The sequence below is a fragment of the Pyrus communis genome, chromosome 6 (assembly GCF_963583255.1).
Source record: "Pyrus communis chromosome 6, drPyrComm1.1, whole genome shotgun sequence".
NCBI lineage: Eukaryota > Viridiplantae > Streptophyta > Magnoliopsida > Rosales > Rosaceae > Pyrus > Pyrus communis.
The window spans coordinates 2,071,090-2,084,896 of NC_084808.1; the positions used below are offsets into that span (position 1 = coordinate 2,071,090).

The 13,807-nt window shown below is 35.8% G+C and overlaps 2 protein-coding genes across 5 annotated transcripts; both read right to left on the reverse strand.

The window, feature by feature from the left end:
• Window positions 1-435: 435 nt before the first annotated feature.
• LOC137737072 (uncharacterized) lies at window positions 436-6,173 on the reverse strand. Of its 4 annotated transcripts, none has more exons than XM_068476429.1 (15): window positions 5,840-6,173; window positions 5,135-5,372; window positions 4,974-5,056; window positions 4,467-4,567; window positions 4,182-4,304; window positions 3,890-3,959; window positions 3,414-3,500; window positions 3,259-3,324; window positions 3,030-3,122; window positions 2,724-2,780; window positions 2,499-2,627; window positions 2,312-2,402; window positions 1,722-1,810; window positions 1,179-1,372; window positions 436-570 (listed from the first exon to the last, which is right to left on the reverse strand). In XM_068476429.1, the coding sequence occupies exons 2-15, from the start codon at window positions 5,355-5,357 to the stop codon at window positions 465-467; spliced, it is 1,512 nt and encodes a 503-aa protein (XP_068332530.1). In that variant the 5' UTR covers window positions 5,358-5,372; window positions 5,840-6,173; the 3' UTR covers window positions 436-464. The 4 variants fall into 4 exon arrangements, with proteins under 4 accessions (XP_068332530.1, XP_068332528.1, XP_068332529.1 ...); XM_068476427.1 differs by having other exon boundaries at window positions 5,135-5,427; XM_068476428.1 differs by having other exon boundaries at window positions 5,135-5,443.
• A 2,222-nt stretch (window positions 6,174-8,395) lies between these two features.
• LOC137737326 (probable LRR receptor-like serine/threonine-protein kinase At3g47570) lies at window positions 8,396-12,843 on the reverse strand. The gene is made up of 5 exons (XM_068476773.1): window positions 12,383-12,843; window positions 12,182-12,269; window positions 12,036-12,103; window positions 9,191-9,857; window positions 8,396-8,896 (listed from the first exon to the last, which is right to left on the reverse strand). The coding sequence occupies exons 1-5, from the start codon at window positions 12,841-12,843 to the stop codon at window positions 8,396-8,398; spliced, it is 1,785 nt and encodes a 594-aa protein (XP_068332874.1).
• Between the last annotated feature and the right edge of the window lie 964 nt (window positions 12,844-13,807).

Consider the following 13,807-nt stretch of genomic DNA (forward strand, 5'->3'; position numbering starts at 1 on the left):
GTGCTACTTATGTTCTTGTACTTTTCACACTAAAAGATCCGCATATATAGCGGGTATTAGATTGGCAATGCTGGCCTTGTTTTTATTTTAGGGTTATTTTTGTTTGAGGATCCTTCGGATTTAATCCAAGATGGGCTGTTTGAAGATTGTACATTTTCTTGAGTTGCTAATAAAACCACTATCGTTTCGTCTAAAAAAGATAAATAGTTGAAAGCCTTGCTCATTCATTGAAGAAAACGAAAAGTTATCAACTCTTTCACACTATCATTCAAGTAATTCTTCTTTATTTGTAAGTGAGATGTCTTGTATTCGATTCTCACCAAAGGTGGATTTGAACCACATTATTGCTAGCCCATTGTGAGGCTAAGCCCCTTAGTATAATATCGTTTGTCATATATATATAAATAAAAAATAAAAAAGAAATTATTCTGATGACCTGGAGTAAGCTGGATCTGTTTATGGCATCATACTTGCACCATCTTATTGAGATTCACACCTTCCTGTGAATTCTTCTCAGCCAATGTTTCGGCATGGTGCTCCAAATATTCTTTGCTATTCATCTCTGTTAATCTGCACTCCGCAGTGGTTTCACAGTCAATACTAGCAAAGTTGCAATATTTTGATCAAAAAAGCAAAAGTTGTAATATAGCGAGATCCAGAACAACCAGATTGACAACTTCATACAACCAAAACTACGTCATGTCAAAATAGACTTATTCTTCAAGTTTTTTTCCATTCCCTTCCCAATTCAATCCCAGAAACCTTAAGTCACTTATTTTCAGTTACACTTATTTCGTTTTAGGGGTTGTAAATGGTGAAAGTAGGACAAGATTCTAAATGAGATATTCTGGTTCCAGTTGTAAAAGGTTGGGATAAGACAATGCATGCCTAAAAGAGGTGAAGGAGAACAAGACCTTTTGATGACCCAAATTTTCTAAACATAATGCACGCCACATTTTCTTTCCCGCCCTTAAATCCAAATCAACAGAATTGATTTGATACTAACCTCGGGAATTTCATCCAATCAAAGCGTGCATATTTTCAAGAAAATTGGAAAAGTTGTCATGTAGTACTAGAAAGGACGCACCAATGAGCAATAATAGACAAATGAGACAGGTACAAAGATAGAATCCAAGTTCCAAAGTCATTGCTATTATCGATTCTGCAGAGGAACATACCTACTAATGGTGCGGTCTTTGGCAAAACCCAATTCATTATCCACGCACAGCCCTGCAACATCATTTTTCCTTGACCTTGAAGAGGTTCTAGGTGCAATTTGTTGGGCATCAGCGATTGTCACTATCTTTTCAAAGAGTTCAAAGGGAGTTCCCTCAGCTGTACACAAAAGCCTGGCCTTGTTCTCGTACATCACCTGTGGCCACATTAGTGAATAGCATAATTTAATATAGCTTATCTATTTCGAATGCTACAAATCATGATGGGGGAGAAAGGAATGGTGATTAAGCTATAACCCAAATGAAGTTACAGCAGTATCCTATGGAGGACAACCAAAGATATGAACAAATCTTATTCCCTAATATTTCAGAAAAGCGGAATGTTGATGTGTTTGGGAATTAGCAGGAAAAAGAGGAGGAGGTATTGAAAAAGATTTTACAGAGGAGATGTGTTCCCTTCCGTGTCAATTTGGAGCATGAACTGACCGAATTCCAAAAGTTGTAACTAAAATGGCCAACCTATTTATGAAGAAACAGAGAACATACATCAACTAGAGTGACAAACCGGTATGCAGCTGCCCTATTGTGGAGTCCGAAAACTGGGACGCCCTCCAATGCCAAGGTATGGTAGTTCTCTGTAAAAGGAAAATGCAAAACCTTTAAGAGAACTTATTCTTGATTCTTGAAATACGAAATTTGCATAATAGGGTGTTTGGCAGCTCCTACTACTAAAGAAGAGCCAATAGTTCTAAGGAAATACGATTTCAATCTTTGTGCATCCAAGTAAAAATAAAATCTATAAGGGTTGACAAAGATCGATATCTATCATTCATTTGTCACATATAGGAATAGGCGGATAAAAGACACATGAATTTTGAAACTGCGCAAGTAGTAGTCAAGAATAAGATGAGAAGAGGGTTTAATTAAAAAAAGAATACAGGGAAGTATGATCCAATGTTCGACATCCAGTTTTATGTTTTGCAGCTCCTATTCTTAGTGTAGGACCGCAACAGTACTAAATATTAATTTGAATCCATTCCCAAGACTCAACACAACGATGTCATATATCGCTATCTGAAATTAAATTTAATATCCTAATATGCATGAAATGATCGAATCTGCTAGGCTTTACTTACTGCACAATCCCAAATAATCTGCAGCTCCCAATGGTCTGTCACAGAGTTCCTCAAAAGGAAAATACGCACATCCGTTAGCACCTAGTGGAACCTTATAGGAATTAAAAAAACATATAGTCAGATCCAAAAATCAACATGACTACATAATATTTCTCAGCACATGCCTCAAAGGCAACCAAGAAAGTACCTTTAATGTCCTTCCCATTACTACTTCTGCTTCTTGTGGAACAGCTTCGTGTTCCCCAATCAATTCTTGAAATTTTTGCTCAAGAAATCCCGACAAATCTTTGCCAACAAAGTAGAAACCCTGCTCCGCCTGTAGTTAAGGTGCAATCATGAGATTCAATATTTATAAACATTAGGTAATATCACCTGAACATGTGGAATAATCTTAATGGACTTGATATCTCACCGAAGTCAGTTTCCGGTAGTCTACTGCAGAACCAATTTCATGAACTACACATCTTTCCTACAGCCAAAATATCCCGTTGTTATGAAGTGCAAACTAAATAACAGATAAGGAAAGCATGATAAAAAGTTATGCACACGATGTGTACACAAACAAATTTTCTAGCACCAAACAAAACCCAGTTAAAGATTTGGTCACTCCACAAGTGGTTTGGCTACATTTTAACTTGTTTTGTGCCAAGCGCATTTTAAAATCACTGGTTTGAACCAATCTAATAACGAGCAGATGAGATCACATCCAGATACATACCTTCAAGGTCGCAATGAACGGCAGAAAAAGATCCCTCTGCAGTCCACCTTCATACAGCTTATCTGGAGCACGATTGGAGGTGGAAACAAGGATCTAAACTTGCCTCGCACAAAAAGTTAAAAATCAAAATCAAAACAAAAAAAATTGTATGAATTTCATTGGAAACTGCATAGATTCAGTGTATAAAAGGCCATGAGCACAAGAGAGTAAATAAAAGTAAACTACTTACAATACCGTTATCGAAGAGATGTCTAAACAGACGATTTAATATTAATGCATCAGCAACATCAGTCACCTACAAAAGACCACAGGATAATCAGTACAACAAAAGAACAAGTAGTACGATATGATTTCCAATCATATTTTCACATACTAGTATTCTACCATGAATTCATCCAGACACAACAAGACTGCCTCGTCCGATATCTCTCCTGCAACAACTTCAAGCGGATCTTCTACACCCTGGTGCTTCTGAGAAAATATACAACATCCACACTAACCTTAATGGGTAGTTTTATAAGAACCAGTACCAAAGCAACAAATGTCCAGAATGAAATGAACAGTTAGTTCGAATGTGCAGATGAAAATTAACTGACTGAAAAAAATGTGTTCCTAATCCGGAAGTATGAAAACCAGTTGTACTGTAAATGCACAGCTCTTATTTTGAAATAAAATCTCTCTTTTCAAAAGTACTGTAAGACAACCTGTTCAGATATCTACTGCACTACATGATACATTTCTCACAATGGGAGTTAAACAATGTAACCCTAAAACTTTACCAAACACAGCCTACGTTCGCATAAGAAGATATTTCTCACATATGACAAATGAAGTTTTTTTTATCAAGAATTGCATCTTACTCGCAATGTTTTATGTACATTCAGCATAAAGTCATGAAAATGAATCCTCTTTTTCCTCCAACTGCATTGTCTGAGAAATGAAAATCAAAGTATTAGGAGATAAATATGGCAATATGTGATGGAGGAAAAGTTGGAAAAGTTGACATTCAAGAACAGAAATAAATAAATTTTGATAACCACCAAGATCCATTGTATTTACAAGGACTGTTCCTCAACGATTATGAACAACAGAGTGACAATATCTAGAAAATTAAACAATAATATAATAAAAAGAACATTCATTTAAACTTACAGCTGATAAAAAAACAAGTCCATCAACATGGTTTTACCGGTTCCCACTCCTCCATATAGATAAAGACCTTTGACAGGTGAGGTTGAAGATTGTGGGATGAAACGAGACCACAACCACCTACTCCTGTGTACGGACAAAAGGATGAATGATTGGTAAATACTTCTAGATGGAACAAATTAGAAGTAGGAAAAGAAAAAGTTCACCACGAAGCTAATGATAGGCGTACCAGCCTACAATTTGAATTTGGATCACAAGTGGTGAAATTAAACAAGTTTCAAAGAGTACCTTCCGGATTTTGCAGAAGTTGAATATCTATCCAACCGGCAGGCATCAGCTGATTGAACAAGTTCATCATAAAGCCTTTGGAGTTCTCCTAAGGTGCCTACCTGCAAAAATTAGTCGTTTAAAAAAGAAAGAAAAATAAATAGAGAACGCATATTAATTGTCTTAAGCAATAGTACAGTTCTTTCAGCTGTTATCCAACCAGAGCACCCCACATTTAACACATGATTTACTAAATAAGACCGAAAGTTTAAATCTTCTGAACCAAATTACGGGATAATTTCCCTCTAAATAGTGTCCAGTAACAAACATTATCTGTTCAACCAAAACAAACAAACAGTATGTGAAAACATGAAGCTGACTTCCAAGGTTTGCATGCACCGTCACTGCGCCATTTAGCACTTCAAATTTTGAATGAAGGAAGATACCAAACAGTTTTCATTCTTACCATTTCCTCATTTATACATATGAAACTGATAAAGAATACACCCACTGAGTTGTTTTCCGTACCTGGTAGGCATCACCGTCAACAAGTTCCCCTGCAGCAATTCTTCGTTCATACTCAACAAGTGGCCCCGCTTTTTTTACATCTGCTATTGAACTCAAAACCATCAAAACTTAGACTCGAATGCTTCTTTACAAACTAAGACTACCCAAAATAGAAGAAGTACCTCCATTAGTAACTTGAGCTGCATCAATTGACAGAGCTCTTGAGACCATAAGCGTGGGGGGTGGAAGTATATCAAACTCGCCATTTTTAGCAAATTGATGAGCAACGCCAGCACAGGTGTTTACCAACGGCTTCTGCCTTGTCACAAAACCACTTGAGTAATGACATGCTTGATGCCGCAAAGACAATCTACATTGGTGAATAGATTGAGCAATCGCTCTCATTTTCAATCCAAGGCTCTGATAAGAATCGAATTTCCAATAAGCTTGCTTAACGTATCAGACTAACCAAACCCTGAAAACAATGGCATCTAAACAATTTACAATTCAAATATGAATTGTAAGCACGAAAATTTCTGCAACGAATAACAAAAGAACGCTTGTACAAAATGATATTTCCAAAATTTGATGCCTACAGTTTGTGCTAAGAAAAGGATACTAGTAATAATTACAAGTTCCTGCACATATTAAGTCAATAATTTTCCCTTAAAAAAAACAAAAGTCAATAATTGTTCATGGGTCGTTTTACATATGATAATTTATGTTCAAGTAAAAATGGATCAGTTAAGCCCTAATTCAAGAAAACAGCTTAATTCTATTTACCACCCAAAATTATTTATAAAGTAGAAAAATAAATCATAACATCATATTCCAGAATTGCAGTAAAAATTTAAGAACACAGAAAGAAAGTAAAACCAAAAACTCACCTGAAGAAGTGCCCGGAACTGCTTGCTGGGTTTCTACTTTGAATTTGAGATAAAATTGCAAGTTACAACAAAACCAGCAAATAATCAAAAGACAGGAACCTCGGATTCCGACTTCTTGTCAGGAGGTTGGGTTTGGTTCGGTTGGGTTGGGTTTTCCAATGCAAATTACAGCACGTTTGATTTGCTTTGGCCTCCCTCTGAGCTGCTTAAGTTTGACTATCTCATCTCATCTCATCCCAACAAAATCTTCACCACCATCATTTGAGCTTTTTTTGGTAACTATCTCCCTCTCCCTTCCTCTCTCTCTAAAACTTTTTTCTGATTTGTTTGTTTGTGTGTACCAAAAAGATGGAATATTTCTTCAGATTAAGGATGTTATCCACACACTCTATTTTACTTCTCACAAACTCTTTGATAATTTCTGTCTGTTGATCTTCTTGAATTCATCCGATCCGACGGTCAAAAATTAAAAAGGTGTGTGAGAAGTAAAATAGGATGTATAGATATCATATCCCCAGATTTATTCTAAAAAACTTAAAAGGGAAATTGGTTGGAATATCCAATTTACAAACTAATTAACCAATAACAGCCTCCGCCAACCACTTCGCCCTAATTTAGTACTGAGGTAATTCTGAAAAAAGTGGTTATTAAAAAAAGTTGGGAGCTTTTTTGTGTTTGGTAAACATTCAGCTTTAGCTTTTTTCACAGTTTTGGGTGAAAAAAGCCAAAAACACAAAACTGCAAAGTCCAGCTTTGAAAAACCAACTTTTTTCCACATTTGTTTTACATAAAAGTTTATCAAATACTATATTATTGCTTTTTTTTTTCTTTTCAAAAGCACATTTACAAAAAAAGTTTACCAAACACTCTGCTACTTTATTTCATAGCTGCTTATTCTCACAACACGACAGAATCAGTTTTTTTTTTTTTTTTTTTCAAAGCACAGTGATATCAAACCAGCCCTTAATAATATGATCTAGTATTCTTAAGTATCATTCTAGGCAAAGACAATTTAAACTAATAATAGCCCTCCTGATTAGACCATCTCCAACCCACGGGATAAAACTTAAAATATAAGCTTTAAAACCCCCCTAAACCATCTCCAACCACTAGGCTAAAATAAGTTTTGAGAAGAAAATATATCTTTAGGCTAAATTCCCCCTAAGATTTAAGTTTGACTTAAACTATTCTGGACACACCAAACTGTCATATTTAAACATCTTTTTGTCTTTTATTTATAATCTAACGGCTGTAATCAAATGAGATCAATTCTAATGGTTAAAAAAAAAAAAAAAAAAAAAAAAGGATTTGACGACTCAAAATTAAATCTAACATCTAAAATAATTTTAAAAAAAATTTAAATTATTTGAATCAAATTTCACTTAAACTTTATAAATACATAGTATTTGTATGATTTTTAATTACATATCAGAATTTAAATATTTTTAGATTAACACTATGTTTGGTTCATGAATATTAAAACATTTTTTTCCTCGAACTATATTATAGCACGCGGATTAATGACACCACATGACTGATTGAGGGTAAAATTGATACCAAGTAACAGTAGAGATTTTTGTGTTATTTGTGAGACATTCAAATGACATGGTGGGGGAATTGCATTAGTGAACTCGGAGTAAAGATAACAGAGTCATAGACCTAATTGAAAATTAACCATTAACAATATGATTGAGACTAATAAGATCAACTAAGCTAGAAAGCAAATGAAACATTCTTTCCTTATTCTACTATATAAAATGATGAGTTCAACCTTACAAGATGTCACACAAATTTGATAGATAAAATATCCTTATTCAAATGATTTCTTGCACGCAAACGCGAGACGAAACTAATTATGCAACAAACTTAAGCTCACATTTATCAGTCCCGTTATCCTAGACCTTGTGGTCAAAGAAAATTGTGGTCACCCACCATTCGATCTTAAGTCCTCCACTGTTGGATTAAGATCGAACAGTGGTTGACCATAATTTTCTTGCACCATGGTGTCTAGGAGAATGGGACTCACATTAATATTTCTAGCCTCTACCTCTTAAATTGAGATATGATTCTCCAATTTTCTTCAATTTGTTGACAACAACATCCATAAGCATTCGCTCTGACAGTGATATCGCAGAGCATGAGAGTCCAATTTGCATCATCAAAACCGAGCATTCCTCCAACCTTCTTGCATGAACTGGGATTTGATCACCATGTCCATCTTCACATTCAATCAGCAATGAAGGGTCAACTATGTCCATGGCATGGTCAGGCATCGCCATGGTTGCGAACTAGTGAATGCTTAGACCACCTTTGAACATGTCATTTGTAGGTTGTCTTCATGTGAATATTTCTAGCAACAATAGTCCAAAGCTGTAAATATCTCCAAAGATGGAAACTTGGCCTCCTATGCCATACTCTGCCATTCAATACATACATTAAGACTTAATTTGGCCTAGTGATAAGTTATTAGGAAAAGAAAACATTGGAAGTGATAGAAACTCATACCTGGAGGAATGTAGCCTTCGAACCCTTTAACCCGATTAACATGGTTTGATTTTAAGAGGGATCATCAGACTTCTCCAAGATGAACCTTGCTAAACCAAAGTCACCAACGTGAGCCACCATATCTTCGTCAAGAAGAACATTCCTTGGCTTCATATCACAATGAACAATTAAAGTTCCACAACGATGGTGGATATAATCCAATGCAGAAGCAATGTCAATTGCAATATTGAGTTTTTGGATAAGGCTTAATCCCTTGCTTCGAGATTGCTCATCATCTCTTAGATGCAACCAGGCATCTAGGCTTCCATTCACCATATACTCAAAAACTAGACTTTTGAAATCTTGGCCCTGATTGTCAATGCTTGAGCATGCAATTATGATCTTGAGAAGATTAATGTGCCTTATGCTTCTCAAAGCTTTGCATTTATCCATAAAACTCTTGGATGCTCGTTGTTGAAGAAGGTTTAATACCTTTATTGCAACTAGAGTTCCATCACTGGGGAGTACTCCTTTATAAACAGAACCAAAATTTCTTGAACCAATCAGATTTCCCTAGAGAACCCAGTTAGTTGATTCAACAAGTTTTGAGTAAGAGGCTTCTAATTTCCAATCCTTATAAAGACGTGAAGTTGTAGGTAGACCTTTTCGCTTTTTAAGCATTGAGCAGGCAACAATGAAGCCAAACATAGCAATTAAGAAGGCAAGTGCACAAGTTACAAGGATGACTACATTTCGGGCAAGTAGTCCTCAAGATGGATGAGGCTTTATGTTGGGGCATGCAGGTAAATGTAATTTTGAGTTGCCAGCACAGAGCTTAGGATTTCCAAGAATTGAGAGATCAGGTACATTTGAAAAGATTCCGGCTTCAGTTATTTTACCCTCAAAATTGTTATATGAAGGGTTAAGATGTGTAAGAAATTTAAACTTGCTTAGAAATTCAGGAATTTGCCCGGATAAGTTATTACGTGAAAGATCCATATCTTCCAGGCTTTTTAAACTTTTAAGAGATTGAGGAATTATTCTTTGAAACTCATTACTTTCCAAATTCAAGCGCACCAACATAATACAAATGCCAAGGCTTGTGGGATTTTCAGCTGATAAATTGTTTCCAGATAAATCTAGCTCTACTAGATTTACCAAAAGACCAACTTCAGACGGCAACGAACCAGTCAAATGATTGTCATACATTCTCAAATAAATTGAAAGGGATGAAAGCCCAAAGACCTCTTTAGGTATGGTGCCTGTTAGATTATTATCAGAAAGGTCAAGCTCTAGTGGATGTTGGCAGTCTCCTAGACTTGGTGGTATATTTCCCACAAATCTATTGATGATTAGATAGAGTTCTATCAATGAAGTCAAGTTACCTAGGGACGACGACATTGGCCCAGAAAGATTGTTGTCGCCCAAAGATATTTTTTCCAACTTCTGAAGCCTCCCAATTTCTTCAGGGAGACTACCACTGAAATAGTTATCCTCCATTCCAATAAGGACCAAGTTTACAAGATTTCCAATACTGTAGAATTTTTCAAGTCAACGAGCCGAGGGCCCACTCCAACAACACCGATATTGTCCCTACTTAACCACCTGCACAATCCTCAGCTGTAAGGTTTTATCACAAAAGGCCTCGGTGTTAGTTAGAGTGGGGTAATCCTATTTAAATGGCTTTTCTCCTTCCCTCCTGGTCGATGTGGGATAGATGTTTCCAACATTTCCCTGCATGTGAGACCCCATTTTATGGGTCACACATGGAGATCCAGACATCGGCAACCACGTGGAGCCATGTTGGGGCTCACCGATCGAACAGGGCCAAATGGGGACCCACCCAATCACATGGCATCTTTGGCCTACGTGGAGCCATGTCGGGACTCATCCAATCGAGCGGGGCCAATGGGGACCCACCCAATCATGTGGCAATACGGGCCTGTCCCTTGACTCTGATACCATGTAGATTTTCTAGATTTGAGATTCAATGTGTTTTATTATATTCAAATGTACAAGTGACAAGGTATATAGGAGACATGAAAGGGAGGAGATGTCTGGGTAGTTAGTTGCTGCAAGCAGCTAACTAGAAGGAAGAAAAGAAGGTTGTTTTTCACAGCCAACTAGGGCTCACCTACTTAACACAATCAGTCATCTTCCTTAGATCAAGGAAAAGCTTTATCTACTTTACACTAATCAATCACTTCTCTTAAATTAAGGAAAAGCTGATTTACAACAATATGGCCTTAAGCTTACCCCAGAGATACTACCCATGGTAGCTGACCCTATAAGCTAACCCTAAACCCATGAGACACACTTCATTCCTTCAACGTATGCCAAGCTCAATTCAGTACTAGAGAAAGCTGGATTTGTTCAAAGTAATGCTGATTCCTCACTGTTTGTAAGAATGGGTACCTACTACAAAAAAAGTAGTCATTACCAACGAAGATTTTCCGAGGGCCTAAAAAAACAGTCGTAAAAAGCACATTTTGTGACCATAAAATATGAGTCGTCGGTAACATGGCATGAAACAAATTTTTATTACCAACGCACATGATGTCCTCGGAAAAAGTCTCAAGTTTCGTTGGAATTGTACTTTTGTTTGGCGAGAAGAATTGGCGCCAGTTGTATTAACGACGAGTAAAGTTCTTATCGGAAATAGAATGGTTATTTCCGAAGGTTTACTCATGTTGACGAAATTGATTTAGTATTATCGAGGGAAAAAAAGTCCTCTCGGTAATGTTTTCATATTTTTGAGAGAAAAAAGTCCTCTCGGTATTGCTTTTATATTTTCGAGGGTGATTAGTTGTTGTCGGATGTAATCATATTTTTTCCGACAAAAATTTTTCTTTGTTAGAATAAATTTTAAGGCATATGGTTTTGTTGGAATCAATTATTTACTAAAGGTCACATGTGTCGTTTGAATATTCTTGAAATAAATTTGATGCTTAATTTAATCATATAGCTTAGAATACATATGGAGAAAATTGGACCATAAAATTAAAAATAAAACCATTGAGCAAAAAGGTGTATAACTTAATATGGTATTCTATGATAAAGAAATAATTTGCATGCCCTTGTTAAATCATAACATTTGTCATGGACATTGAACCAAGTATAACCACATCACTTCCACAACTAAATTTTCAGTCCAAAAAAAAAAAAAAAAAAACACACACACACACACACAATCACAATGAGAGCTTATCCCACAATTTCATCATCTTCATCATCATTTTGGTTGGCTTGAATACCCCCATGCGCCTCTTCTTCTTGGTATGGCTCATCATTATCATCAACATTAGGCATCTCATAAACATTTCTAGGCTTTGTTTCCACCACATAACTGCAAGCCTTATTTTTTATCTCTCTCACATAAAAAGCTTGGGTTGCTTGGTTTGCCAGCACAAATGGCCTCTTTAGTATTCAACTTGCGAGTTGTATTAATACTAATTATTCCATAACGATCTATCTTATAGCCTGTTCCTTTTCGCACAATGTCATACCACTCAAAATTGAACAATACAACTCTATTGCCTTCTATGTAACGAAGCTCAACCACGTCTTTTAATACTCCATACCAAGGCACACTATCAATCTAATTCTCCCCCTTAACCATAACTCCACAATTTTGTGTTTTTTTATTCTCACATGTTGTAATGCATGAAACCTAAACCCACTAATATAGTTACCAGGATAATATTTTACTCGCCTTTCCAGACCGAAAGCCAACGAAAGCATTTGCTTATCAACTTTGTTACCATAGTATAGTTGTTTGATCTGTATATATGGAAAGAAAAATATTGTAGAAACTATATATCTAATAATCAACAGTTTTCACATAAATATTATACATACCCTCCCATGAAACCAATTTGAAAATTGAAGTCTATGTGACTCCTTCATATTTCTAACACCAGAATGCATTCGAATATTCTTATGTTCTCTGCACATATAACAAGAAGTTAGTTAAATTAATATATTAAAATATTGTAATACTAAATATAAGTAGTAAAAGATCAAATGTTGAAAGTTCATATGGTATGAGAGATTTCTTACTGAATAAAAGGTAGACATTCATCACAATTTTGTAGGACATAAAACTTGGCAGCCTCAAGGAGTTCGATAATCATCTCTTCAAGTACATCTTTCCCAAAAGATTTACCTGGTGTTGAAAAAATAGGTAATTGAGATGTATCAGATAACGATTGACCTCCATCATCATTTCTATCCCTTTGATTAAACTTAGTTTCAACTCGATGCAAATAACGAGAAATACTACGTTCTCCAGCAGCCACACATTGAGATAAATTTCCAGAGTATCCATCTAGAACTTGTAATTCAAATAACCATTTACATAAAACTCTATTATCATCATCTGACAACGTATAGTCACCTGGGAGAAAATCAAGCTTACCATCTTCTCTTACTTTTGGATGATATATTTCCCTTATACCCATTTCGCGAAGATCAAGGCGGAGATTTAAAGAATCCTTTGTCTTACCATCAATGCTCATCATTGTGCCAATCACTCTCTCAAATACATTTTTCTCAATGTGCATAACATCTAAGTTGTGATGCACCAAAAGTATATTGTGCTCTTGATTAGATTAGGGTTGCATCCATGCCATTTTTTATATTAATGCCTCCAACCTTCAAAGGAGGCAACAAAAACTCTCCATAATCAATATTCGGAGTGACCGTGAGCATACAGGTCACCTTAAAGTCATCTTGTTTGTCTAGTTTGTCCGGTTTAGGTTTTGTGACAATGAGTTCTCCTTGTGCCAATTTTAAGTTTAGGGTTTATGTATATATTAAATTTCAATTATTCATTTTTCATGGCTACTGGGATTTTCAAACAATTAGGGTTTATGTATATATTTTGCCTTTTAGCTTTCATGGTTTCATTTTTTCATTTGTCTATATTGGCATCTAATTTTCTTGTATTTGTATGATTGATAGATATGGCAAAAAAGGGAAGAAGCCAAAAAAATTCATCAAGCACACGTCGTCTGTCATTTAGACTCTCTTTAAACCAACATGATACCACCACTGAACTACATGACAATGAAATGCAAGAGACCCAACATGCAAATATACAAGGTAATTTTATATGTGGATTTTTAATTTATATGTACAAAAAGAAAAGCTACAATGGGATTTTGTCTTTGCCTAATCAAGTCTGGGTTCCTGGCCATCGGAAATTATTTTTGATTTTGTCTGAACTACATGTCAGTTGCACTGGCATGGAAAAGAATAGTATAAGACCCATGGAATCATCCTAGAAACTTTTTTTTTTTCGGCCACAAATGTTGAGAGTAGGTTGCGGGCTACAATTTGATAGGAAAAGCTTAGACTGGCCGTCGTTTGGTGCAAATAATTAAATTGGAATGTATAGTCTAACTTCAAAGTATACTTGAATATAGAAGAGAGTGATATTTTGTTTGCTTAATTTCATGATTCAAAGGTTGTTTGGTTGTTTTA